General features: G+C 39.5%; 1 protein-coding gene across 5 annotated transcripts in view; it reads left to right on the top strand.

The window, feature by feature from the left end:
• The window catches only part of HEPH (hephaestin), a 149,272-nt gene that overhangs the window by 69,646 nt on the left and 67,416 nt on the right, over window positions 1–12,210 (top strand). For all 5 annotated transcript variants that reach the window (XM_043458834.1, XM_043458835.1, XM_043458833.1 and 2 more), the window contains 2 exons: window positions 2,160–2,299; window positions 3,054–3,185. In XM_043458834.1, coding sequence (XP_043314769.1) covers window positions 2,160–2,299; window positions 3,054–3,185 — 272 coding nt within the window. The remainder of the gene's footprint in view (window positions 1–2,159; window positions 2,300–3,053; window positions 3,186–12,210) is intronic.

The raw sequence follows: 12,210 nt of genomic DNA, 5'->3' as shown, positions 1-12,210 counted from the left end.
AGAAGAGATCATGCTTTCAGAAACTCTAAACCAGTTTACTGAAATGGAGGACATTCTGAGATGATGAGGCACTGATCTAAAGTCACCTAATAACATACCAACAAATCTAGAGCAGGGACTAAAACACAGGTAAGGTGGAACTCAGTGCTTCATCTATGTTGCTATACTCTAGAGCTGAAGTAAAGACCTTGCCCACGTCTTCATGCTCTAAGTCTTGGCCTCCTTTCCTTCTCTCCTCAGAAGTGCTGATATTGGGACTTAAATTTTATATGGAATTTACTTAGGGGACTGAATATCCCAAGCTCAAACGTCCCTTACCAAAATGTCATTAAAGATAGAGGCTAAACTGAATAGCAGAAAAAGCCCCCCAAAAGTAGCTTAAGTATGTCAGAATTTTATTTCTTGTTTACATACTAGTGCAAATACAAACAGTTCAAGACCAATAGGAACTAAAATGTCTATTCAGGTTGTAGTCATTCCCAGCTATCAAGAAAAGTGAAGTAAATCCAGGGTAAGCAGCATTGTTTGTGAGGCAATGACTTGAAGTTGTATACATTACTCTCTCTTATACCCCATTATCCTGAACTTATTCATATGGCCATACATAGCCACAAGAAAGTCTGGGAAGTGTAATCTCTGGTTAGGCAGCAATGTGCTCAGACAAAACCTAGGTGATTCTATTACTAAAAAGGAAGGAGGGAAAAATGTAAAGTATGATCAGTCAGTCAGTCAGTTCAGTGGCTCAATCGTGTCCGATTCTTTGCGACCCCATGAATCGCAGCATGCCAGGCCTCCCCGTCCATCACGAACTCCCAGAGTTTACTCAAACTCATGCCCATCTAGTCAGTGATGCCATCCAGCCATCTCATCCTCTGTCGGCCCCTTCTCCTCCTGACCCCAATCCCTCCCAGCATCAGGGTCTTTTCCAATGAGTCAACTCTTCGCATGAGGTGGCCAAAGTATCGGAGTTTCAGCTTCAGCATCAGTCCTTCCAATGAACATCCAGGACTTATCCCCTTTAGGACGGACTGGTTGGATCTCCTTGCAGTCCAAGGGACTCTCAAGAGTCTTCTCCAACACCATAGTTCAAAAGCATCCATTTTTTGGTTCTCAGCTTTCTTCACAGTCCAACCCTCACATCCATACATGACCACTGCAAAACCCATAGTCTTGACTAGATGGACCTTTGTTAGCAATGTAATGTCTCTGCTTTTTAATATGCTATCTAGGTTGGTCATAACTTTCCTTCCAAGGAGTAAGCATCTTTTAATTTCATGGCTGCAGTAACCATCTGCAGTGATTTTGGAGCCCAAAAAAATAAAGTCTGACACTGTTTCCACTGTCTCCCCACCTATTTCCCATGAGGAAACTATTGTACAGTTTAGCAATTTCTGTTATCATTTATTTTTGGTGTTCTCACTACCCTTTGCCAATTATTTGTGTTGGTTGTTGAAGGTTGAAGGCTTCTTGCTAACTTTTTCTGCAACTTTGAAAAAGTGAATTCCCTTTTCTGGTTTCTGGTTTACTCATCTTTCAAGTGATGTGGTATAATTGAAAGAACTTGACCAGACTTTAATCCAAGCCCTGGTTCCCCTTCTGGCTGACAGTATCAATGAAGATAAATCCTGTCATCCCTGAATCGCAGGATTCTCTCTTTAGGATGTACACACCTAATCAGTCTATTGGAAATGCCAAATGATAAAATGAATAATATAGCTCTTTGTAAATAGGAAAACATCTCGTAATGAGAAATCTGTAGGATTTCATTTTTTTCCTACCTATCCCCATCCCTCACCCACCAGCAACAGAAGCAGTTAGTATTCTCCTACCATCTGTACCTTGTCCTTTGTCAGACTAATTTCATCTAAAACATCATTAAGACTGGAGCTAGCATTCAGGGTTTGATTCTTATCCTAGTGTTTTTACCATATTAATTTTACTATAAATTCCTAACTAGATGATGGCAAACAAAGGAACATAAATAAATATTGAAATCTGCCATTTTTAACCGCAGATATGCAGCCAAGGTGGATAATCTGACATAGGAATAGGGCTCTCCTAATATCTGTGCCATGCAGTTGGGTCTGATTTTGCTTTCCCATATCTGAAAATGAAAGGTTAAAGGCCAGGTGCTCATACTACTCGTTGGATTCCTCTAGTTATGGTCACATCTTCCTGAGCAACAAAGATGGACTCCTGGGTTCAAGATACAAGAAAGCTGTATTCAGAGAGTATACTGATGGTACATTCAGGGTCCAGCGGCCAAGGACTGAATCAGAGGAACACTTGGGAATCTTAGGTAAGGGAATTCCACTTCCCTTCTAGTGTCTAGAAGCCTGTGATGCTCCTAAGGAGGTTGTGTCATATCAGGAAGCCCTCTCCACTCCTCATTATCCATTTTGTTTATGACATACTGGAAATGTGGTCATATTTTATAAATCATCCATGAAAATAAGCAATCAAATGGAGTTAATTCATGAATTCTGCAGCAATCTGAACCAGGTATTTCTAGGCCTCTGTATCTTGGGATCTATAATAGTGCTACAGTTTTTTAAATGCTAAAGGCAAGAGAACTTAAGAGTATCAAAAAGTGGGAAAAGTGGTACAGGGAACCAGTATTACCCTTACACCCTTGCAATTATTGCTTCAGTTTCATAACTTTTATAGGAGCCAATGAGCTTCCTCATTCTTATCATCATACAGAAGATATCCACTGGTCCTTGAAGGGAATCCTCTCTCATTCCTTACCAACAATGATTCCACAGAATTCTGATTATCTAGAACCTTGGACTATTATACAAAGAGAGGTGGGAGGTGGGGATAATTGGAGGCATAATCTTGTTGAAGTACCCTCATCATGTGGGTAGCAGTATCAGTTGAAGGGCTTCTAAATTTAAAAATGGAGTCAGTCATGACTCAGTCTTGGGACCCTTTCACAGGGTAAACCCTTAATTCTAGGTAGCTCCTGTGTATATCCCTTTCTTTAATTTCTTTAATGCCCCTGTTTCACTGTTCCACTAATGAGATTTTTTTTCTTCTTTTGCATTTACTAGGTCCACTTATCAGAGGAGAGGTTGGTGATATTCTAATCGTGGTGTTCAAGAACAATGCCAGCCGCCCCTACTCTGTGCATGCCCATGGAGTGCTAGAATCTAGCACTGGTTGGCCACTGGCTGCTGAGCCTGGTGAGTGGGAACACTTAGTGAAGGAACATAGGAGCTGAAGCATCTCTGTTTCAGTCTCTGGCTTGTTCCTTTTTTTTAAAAGTATATTCTTAGTGAACAGAAACAGGAATATTTACCAGAACTAAGCCATAGTCTGAATTTGTCTCTATGAAATATTCATTCTTTCAATCTCAGAACAAACTTCCTACCTTAGGTTTTTTGCTTCATCAAAGACATACTCGACACTTGTTACACATGGAGCCTTATACCTTATACCTTAACCCTGAATACAGATTGAGCTTCTAGCCTCTCTAGATCTGGCTATATGTAATCTGAGCTCTTAATCATGACTAGAGAGTGGCTTGTCCCAGACCACAAACTGATCCTTAAGCCTAGTCATAGATAAAGTTCCTGTCCTCTTAGTACAGACTGAATCCTAACTGCAGTTACATATTAAAATTCTAATACTAAATATAGAATTACCATAATCTTGACCACATTATCTTCTATTCATTCATTCATTCATTGAATAAACACTTACTGGGGGCCTACTGGGTGAGAAACAATGTTAGAAGTTATGGAAGTTTTGGAGAATAATACTTGTTCATACTCTAAAAAAAAAACTTGGGCTATTATTATATAGAGATAAGTAAACTGGTAATTATAATGTAGTGTTTTAGCTCTTAAATAGGGGCTTTAAAAATGTGCCATGGAATTTTAGAATAAGATACCTAATCTAATGTTTGAATGGTCAAGGATGATTTCCCAAAGTAGGTGATATGTTAGCTGAGATCTAAATCAGTAATTCTCAAACTTTAGCATGCATCAGAATCACCTGAAAGACTTGTTAAATCATGGATTTCTTGGAATAACTCCAGCACCTTTGATTCAGTAGGTCTGGGATAAGGTTCAAAAATGCTATCACTCACAAAAGTTACCAAGTGATTCTGATGTTGCTGGATCAAGAATTACACTTTAAGAACCACTAATCTAAAGAACTGAACTGAACTGAACTGAATCTAAAAATTGAGAAATAAGTATACAGTAAAGGGATAGTGTGGAACAAAAGCAGGGGAAAGGAAGCTCCAGTTGTGGGGAATGAAATATGTAAAGATTCAGTAGTAAAACAGGTGAAATTTGAAGTTGACCAAAGGGTTCCAAAAAGATAAAGTAAATAAAATCAATGGGATTTGATTAATGAATATGGAACATGAGGAGAAGGATTCTTGAATGGTAACCACATATTTGGAGGAAAATCCTGAAATGTTTCCCAATTTTTGGTCTGTACAACCAGGTACAAGGGATATCATTCAACAATATAGAGAACATAGGCAGCAACTAATTTGGGATGGGGGAAAATGGGTGATGATGAGTTCACTTTGAATTTCTTGAATTAGAGATGTCTGTAAGACAACTAAATAGATATATCTAATAGACATAAAGGTCTGAAGCTCAAAAGAAGGGTATTATCATCTGAGGTAATAAATGTGAAAAGTGTCAACATTTAAGTAGTAATTGAAGACAAAGAAATAAACAGTCACCCTGGAAGAGTATATTCAATGGGACAGTAGGAATCCTAGAATAAAACCCTAAGGAAAACAAATTTTAAGGGAGGTACTAATTGAAAATTAAACGTGAGAAAAAGTGAGCAAAATGTTAGAAGAAAAACCAGATAAGATGGTACCAAAGATGTTAAAAAGATAATTTCAAAGATGAAGAGGTCAATGGTTTTAGCTTCCTTGGAGAGGTTAAATAATGTAAAATTTCCCATTGGATATAGCATCAGAGGAGTCACTGGTGCTTTTAATAAATTGGTGGGAAAAGAAGCCAGATTACAATGGGCTAAAGAATAATTGGGAGATCTGGGAGTGAAAACAGTGAGTGTAACTTAATTTTAAAACTTAAACAGAGCAATTTCAGGTGATAAGATAATGGTCTGTAGTTTAACCAAGGGCCAAAGGAAAGTGGGGGTTTCCTAGGTGGTGCTATTGGTAAAGAACCCACCTGCCAATGCAGGAGACTTAAGAGATGTGGGTTCGATCCCTGGGTTGAGAAGATCCCCTGGAGGAGGGCAAGGCAACCCACTCCAGTATTCTTGCCTGGAGAATCCCACGGACAGAGGAGTCTGGTGGGCTACAGTTGATAGGATCGAAAAGAGTCAGACACAACTGAAGCAACTTGGCACACAAAGTAAAGTGGAGGTGAAGGTTACTGGAATTGAGTAGCCCAAGGCACTAAAAGGCTAGAGTTTTAGACGAGCTATCCATATAGACTTTACAGTCACTCAGAAGAGTGATGGAGATTGAGGTGGAAAGGAAAATGGTGATCCAGGTACTAAAATAATCAATAAATGACTAAAAAGAGAAAGGGGATGCATTGGAAGCAAGGAAAACATTTAAAAGGCTGTTGTAATAGTACATACAAGTGATGATAATGACTTTATCAAAAGTTATAGGAAATGAGGATTGAGAGAATTAGTTGGGTTTGAAGGATGTTAATGGATAGTCAGGGCTTCCCTGGTGGCTCAGTAGTAAAGAATCCTCCTGCAACACAGGAGACATTGGTTCAATCCCTGTGTCAGAAATATCCCCTGGAAAAGGAAATGGCAACCCACTCCAGTATTCTTCTCTGGGAAATCCTATGGACAAAGGAGACTGGGGACTACAGTCCATGGGGTTGCAAGAGTTGGGCACGACTTAGTGATTAAACCAGCACCACCAATAGATAATCAATAGAATATGATGATTGTACAGGTATTAGGCAGGCAATAAGAGAGATAGTAGAGTTAAGGATAATAAACTGATTTTTTGATTAAGCACCTAGATGGTGGTACCAATAAGAAAGATAAATAAATAAAAAGCAAGAAGTATGGGATATTTTATTGGTTTATTTATTTAGAGAGGAAAATATTATGTTTATGGCAGAAAGTGAAGAGGAACTGAGGAGCCTCTTGATGAAAAGTGAAAGAGGAGAATGGAAAAGCTGGCTTAAAACTCCACGTTCAAAACACTAAGATCATGGCATCCGGTCCCATCACTTCATGGCAAATAGATGGGCAAGCAAAGGAAACAGTGAGAGGCTTTCTTTTCTTGGGCTCCAAAATCACTGCAGATTGTGACTGCAGCCATGAAATTAAAAGACGCTTGCTCCTTGGAAGAGAAGTTATGACAAATCAGGACAGCATATCAAAAAGCAGAGACATTACTTTGCCGACAAAAGTCCGTCTAGTAAAAACTATGGTTTTTCCAGTAGTCATGTATGGAAGTGTGTTGGATAATAAAGAAGGCTGAGTGCTGAAGAACTGATGTGCTTGAACTGTGGTGTTGGAGAAGACTCTTGAGAGTCCCTTGGACTGCAAGGAGTTTCAACCAGTCCATCCTAAAGGAAATCAGTCCTGACTATTCATAGGAAGTTCTCATGCTGAAGCTGAAGTTTCATACTTTGGCCACCTGATTTAAAGAACTGATTCAATGGAAAAGACTCTGATGCTTGGAAAGATTGAAGGCAGGAGGAGAAGGGGACAATAGAGGCTTAGATGGGTGGATGGCATCACCAACTTGATGGACATGAGTTTGAACAAGCTCTGGGGAGTGGTGATGGACAAGGAAACCTTAATCCTCTGTAAAAATTGTAGCTCAGTAGCCTCTGCTATTTCATCAGTTACTCTAGTTTTGGTGCTAGCTGAAAGAGGGACACATGCCACAATTGGAACTGTAGCCTCTCCTAAAAGTTCATGACAAACGTCCTTAGAAGCAGGCTGGATCAACTCTTCACCAATAGTAAAGGACCTTTTTGTGTGTGTGTAAATTAATTAATTTATTTTAATTGGAGGCTAATTACTTTACAATACTGTAATGGTTTTTCCCATACATTGACATGAATCAGTCATGGGTGTACATGTGTCCCCCATCCTGAACCCCTCTCAACTTCCCCCCATCCCATCCCCCAGGGTTGTCCCAGTGTACTGGCCCTGAGCGCCCTGTCTCATGCATTGAACCTGGAATGGTGATTTATTTCACATAATAAAGGGCTTCTTAGCTTTAGCAATGTGGTTCAGTTAAATTCATTCGCTCAGTCGTGTCCGACTCTTTGCGACCCCATTCACTGCAGCACGCCAGGCTTCCCTATCCATCAACAACTCCCAGAGCTTGCTTAAGTTCATGTCCACCAAGTCGGTGATGCCATCCAACCATCTCATCCTCTGTCATCTCCTTCTCCTCCTGCCTTCAATCTTTCCCAGCATCAAAATCTTTTCAAATTAGTCAGTTCTTTGCATCAGGTGGCCAGAGTATTGGAGCTTCAGCTTCAGCATGAATCCTTCCAATGAATATTCAGGGTTGATTTCCTTTACGATGGACTGGTTTGATCTCCTTGCTGTCCAAGGGACTCTCAAGATTCTTCTCCAGCATCACAGTTCAAAAGCATCAATTCTTCAGCACTCAGTTTTCTTTGTGGTCCAACTCTCACATCCGTACAAGACTACTGGAAAAACCATAGCTTTGACTAGATGGATCTTTGTCAGCAAAGTAATGTCTCTGCTTTTTAATATGCTGCCTAGGTTTGTCATAGCTTATCTTCCAAGGAGCAAGCATCTTTTAATTTCATGGCTGCAGTCACAATCTGCAGTGATTTTGGAGCCCAAGAAAAAAAAGTCTTTCACTGTTTCCATTGTTTGTCCATCTATTTGCCATGAAGTGATGGGACCAGATCTTAGTTTTTTGAATGTGGAGCTTTAAGCCAGCTTTTGCTGTTTCACTTTCATCAAGAGGTTCCTCAGTTCCTCTTCGCTTTTTGTCATGAGGGTGGTGTCATCTGCACATCTGAGGTTGTTGATATTTCTCACAGAAATGTTGATTTCAGCTTGTTCTCCATCCAGCCCTGCACTGCATATGATGTACTCTGCATATAAGTTAAATAAGCAGGGTGACAATATAGAGACTTGTTGCACTCCTTTCCCAATTTGGAATGAGTCCACTGTTCCATGTCTGGTTCTAACTGTTGCTTCTTGACCTGTATGCAGATTTCTTAGGAGGCAAGTAAGGTGGTCTGTTATTCCCATCTCTTGAATAATTTTCCACAGTTTGTTGTGATCCACACAGTCAAAGGCTTTGGCATAGTCAATAAAGCAGATGTTTTTTTCTGGAATCTTCTTGTTTTTTCTTTGATCCAACCGAGATTGGCATTTGATCTCTGGTTCCTCCGCCTTTTATAAATCCAGTTTGAACATCTGGAAGTTCTTGGTTCATGTACTGTTGTAACCTAGCTTGGAGAATTTTGAACATCACTTTGCTATCATGTGAGATGAGTGCAATTGTGCGACAGTTTGAACATTCTTTGGCGTTACCATTCTTTGAGATTGGAGTAAAAACTGACCTTTTCCAGTCCTGTGGCCACTGCTGAGTTTTCCAAATTTGCTGGCATATTGAGTGCAGCTCTTTAACAGCATCATCTTTTAGGATTTGAAAGAGATCAGCTGGAATTCCATCACCTCCAATAGCTTTGTTCATAGTGATGCCTCCTAAGGCCCACTTGACTTTGCACTCCAGGATGTCTGGCTCCAGGTGTGTGATCACACCATTTAATTATCTGGGTAAGTTTTTTTTTTTTTTTTGTATAGTTCTTCTTTGTATTCTTGCTGTCTGTTCTTAATATCTCCTGCTTCTGTTAGGTCCTTAAATTTCTGTCCTTTATTGTGTCCATCTTAGCATGAAATGTTCCCTTGGTATCTCTAAGTTTCTTGAAAAGATCTCTAGTCTTTCCCATTCTATTGTTTCCCCTATTTCTTTGCATTGACCACTTAGGAAGGCTTTCTAGCCACCAAGAATAATGCTCTCAGTGAGGACACATTTGTTGAACTGGTGGCCTTCTATAATTGCTTTTATTCTTCATGTTCACTTTTTTTTCTTTTGAACAAATACAGTGGCTTGTCTTTTAATTCAGGGTGTTTGGTCTTTATGTCATGAAGCAAATTTGAAGGTTTCATGGATTTTTTGTATAGTGATTGCCACATATTATATAAAGCAGGCTTGGAGAATGTAAATCACCTGTTGCAGTGAACCTGTAACCTAAGTAGTTCTCTATATTGTATTTAAATTGAGCTGTCTTTTTGTTGTCTCTCTTAGAGTCTTCTGCTCTGTCATCTTTGGGTCTTTTGTAGTTTTCAACGAAGCTCTCCAGTGACATTTTTTTTTTAAACTTATTTTGACTAGTGTTATCCTGTGGGCCTACCAAAGCTGTGACTGAGACAAGTGTGCAGTTTAGAAAAGAAGCATGGATGGAAGTGCTAAATCAAATAATGAATTGACCACGCTTGGACTAAAATAAGTGTCAGATTTTAACTTAAAGCCTCCTGTCAAATGCAGATTGTCACTTGCCACTCAATAATAGGAACTAGATATGAGTGTGCAAGTAATTGATTTATTATTGTCTCTGTACAATCGAACCTCTCTGCTAGTGATAATATGCATTTGTAGCCACTCCCACATCCCCACCTCAGCTCACCCACAGATCTTCAGGTATTAGATTCTCATAAGGAGTGTGCAACCTAGATCCCTTACATGCAGAGTCAGCAGTAAGGTTTGCACACCTATGAGAATCGAATGCTGCTGCTTATCTGACAGGAGGCAGAGCTCAGGCAGTAATGAGAGTGATGAGTAACTGTAAATACAGATGAAGCTTCACTCACTCACTCACTGCTCACTTTCTGCTGTGTGGCCTGGTTCCTAACAGGTCATGGACTGTTGATACTATTTTCACATAGAGTCCTTTGATTGTTTTGCTATCAGGGTAAAGCTGGCCTGATAAAATGTTTAAAAATATTTCCTCCTCTTCTATATTTTGGAAGAATTTGAGAAAGACTGCTGCTAATTCTTTTTTGAATATTTGGTAGAATTCACCAGTGAAGACTTATGGTGTTGGACTTTTATTTGTGGGTACTTTTGTTCACAGATTAAATCTGCTTACTGTTGATCAGTCTACTTAGATTTCTATTTCTTTATGTTCTAGTTTTGGAAGAATGTATGTTTCCAGTAATTTACTCATATCTTTTAGGTTGTCAAATTTGTTGTCATGATATTGTTTCTAGTAGTATCCTGTGACCCTTTTCACTTCTGTATTATTAGTTGTGATATGTCTTCTTTCATTTCATTTTGAACTTATTTTTAATTGGAGAATAATTGCTCTACAATGTGTTCTTGGTTTCTGCCATAAAACCGCATGAGTTGGACATAAGTATACATATATCCCCTCCCTCTAGAACCTTGCACTAACTCCCCATTCCACCCCTATAGGTTGTCACAGAGCACTGGGTTAAATTCCCTGTTGTTGTACAGCAGCTTCCCACTAGCTATCTGTTTTACATATGGTAATGTATAAACTTCGATGCTATTCTCTCAATACATTATCAACCTCTCTTTACCCTGCTGTGTCCACAATCTTTTTTCTGTATCTCTGTCTCTATTCCTGCCCTGCATATAGGTTCATCATACTGTTTTTCTAGATTCCATATATATGTGTTGATATGCAATATTTGCCTTCCTCTTTCTGACTTACTTCACTCTGTATAATAGGTTCTAGGTTCATTAACCCCAATTCAACCGACTCAAATTTATTGCTTTTTATGACTAACATTCCATTGCGTGTGTATACACACACACACACACACATATGCACACACACTTCTTTACCTATTCATCTGTCAATGGACATCTAGGTTGCTATCATGTCCTGGCTATTATTAATAATGCTGCTATGAACATCGGGGTACATGTGTGGTTTTGAATTATAGATTTCTTAGGGTATATGCATAGTAGTGGGATTGCTTGGTTATATGGTAGTTTTATTCCTACTTTTAAAAGGAATCTTCATAATGTTCTCCATAGGGGCTCTATCAATTTACATTTCCACCAACAATGAAAGAGGGTCCACTTTTCTCCACATCCTTTTAAGCCTCCAACTAATAAAAATAAATGAAAAAAAAAAAGCAAATGCTTTGATGATGGCCATTCCGACCAGTGTGATGTGATACCTAATTGTACTTTTGATTTGCATTTCTATAATAATGAGCTAGGAACTTACCAGTGGCTCAGCGGTAAGGTGCGATGCAGGAGATGCAGGAGATATGGGTTCAATCCTGCATCAGAAAGATTCCCTGGAGGAAGGCATGGCATCCCATTTCAGTATTCTTGCTGAGAAAGGCCCATGGATGGAGGAACCTAGTGGACTACAGTCCACAGAGTGGCAAAGAATCAGACACAACTGAAACAACTCAGAGTGCAATAATGAGCTATGTTGAGCATCTTTTCACATGTTTATTGGCCATCTGTATGTGTTCTTTGGAAAAAAGGTCTGTTTAGGTCTTCTGCACTTTTTTTTTCAATTATTTTTATTAGTTGGAGGCTAATTACTCTACAATATTGTAGTGGTTTTTGTCATACATTGACATGAATCAGCCATGGATTTACATGTATTCCCCATCCCAATCCCCCCTCCCACCTCCCTCTCCACCTGATCCCTCTGGGTCTTCCCAGTGCACCAGGCCAGAGCATTTGTCCCATGTACCCAATCTGGGCTGGTAATCTGTTTCACCATAGATAATATACATGTTTCGATGCTGTTCTCTCGAAACATCCCACCCTCGCCTTCTCCCACAGAGTCCAAAAGTCTGTTCTGTACATCTGTGTCTCTTTTACTGTTTTGCATATAGGGTTATCATTACCATCTTTCTAAATTCCATATATATGTCTTAGTATACAGTAATGGTCTTTATCTTTCTGGCTTACTTCACTCTGTATAATGGGCTCCAGTTTCATCCATCTCATTAGAACTGATTCAAATGAATTCTTTTTAATGGCTGAGTAATATTCCATGGTGTATATGTACCACAGCTTCCTTATCCATTCGTCTGTTGATGGGCATCTAGGTTGCTTCCATGTCCTGGCTATCATAAACAGTGCTGCGATGAACATTGGGGTGCAAGTGTCTCTTTCAGATCTGGTTTCCTCGGTGGGTATGCCCAGAAGTGGGATTGCTGGGTCATATGGCAGTT

The sequence above is a fragment of the Cervus canadensis genome, chromosome X, assembly GCF_019320065.1.
Source record: "Cervus canadensis isolate Bull #8, Minnesota chromosome X, ASM1932006v1, whole genome shotgun sequence".
Lineage (NCBI taxonomy): Eukaryota > Metazoa > Chordata > Mammalia > Artiodactyla > Cervidae > Cervus > Cervus canadensis.
This window is presented reverse-complemented; position numbering and strand designations above follow the sequence as displayed.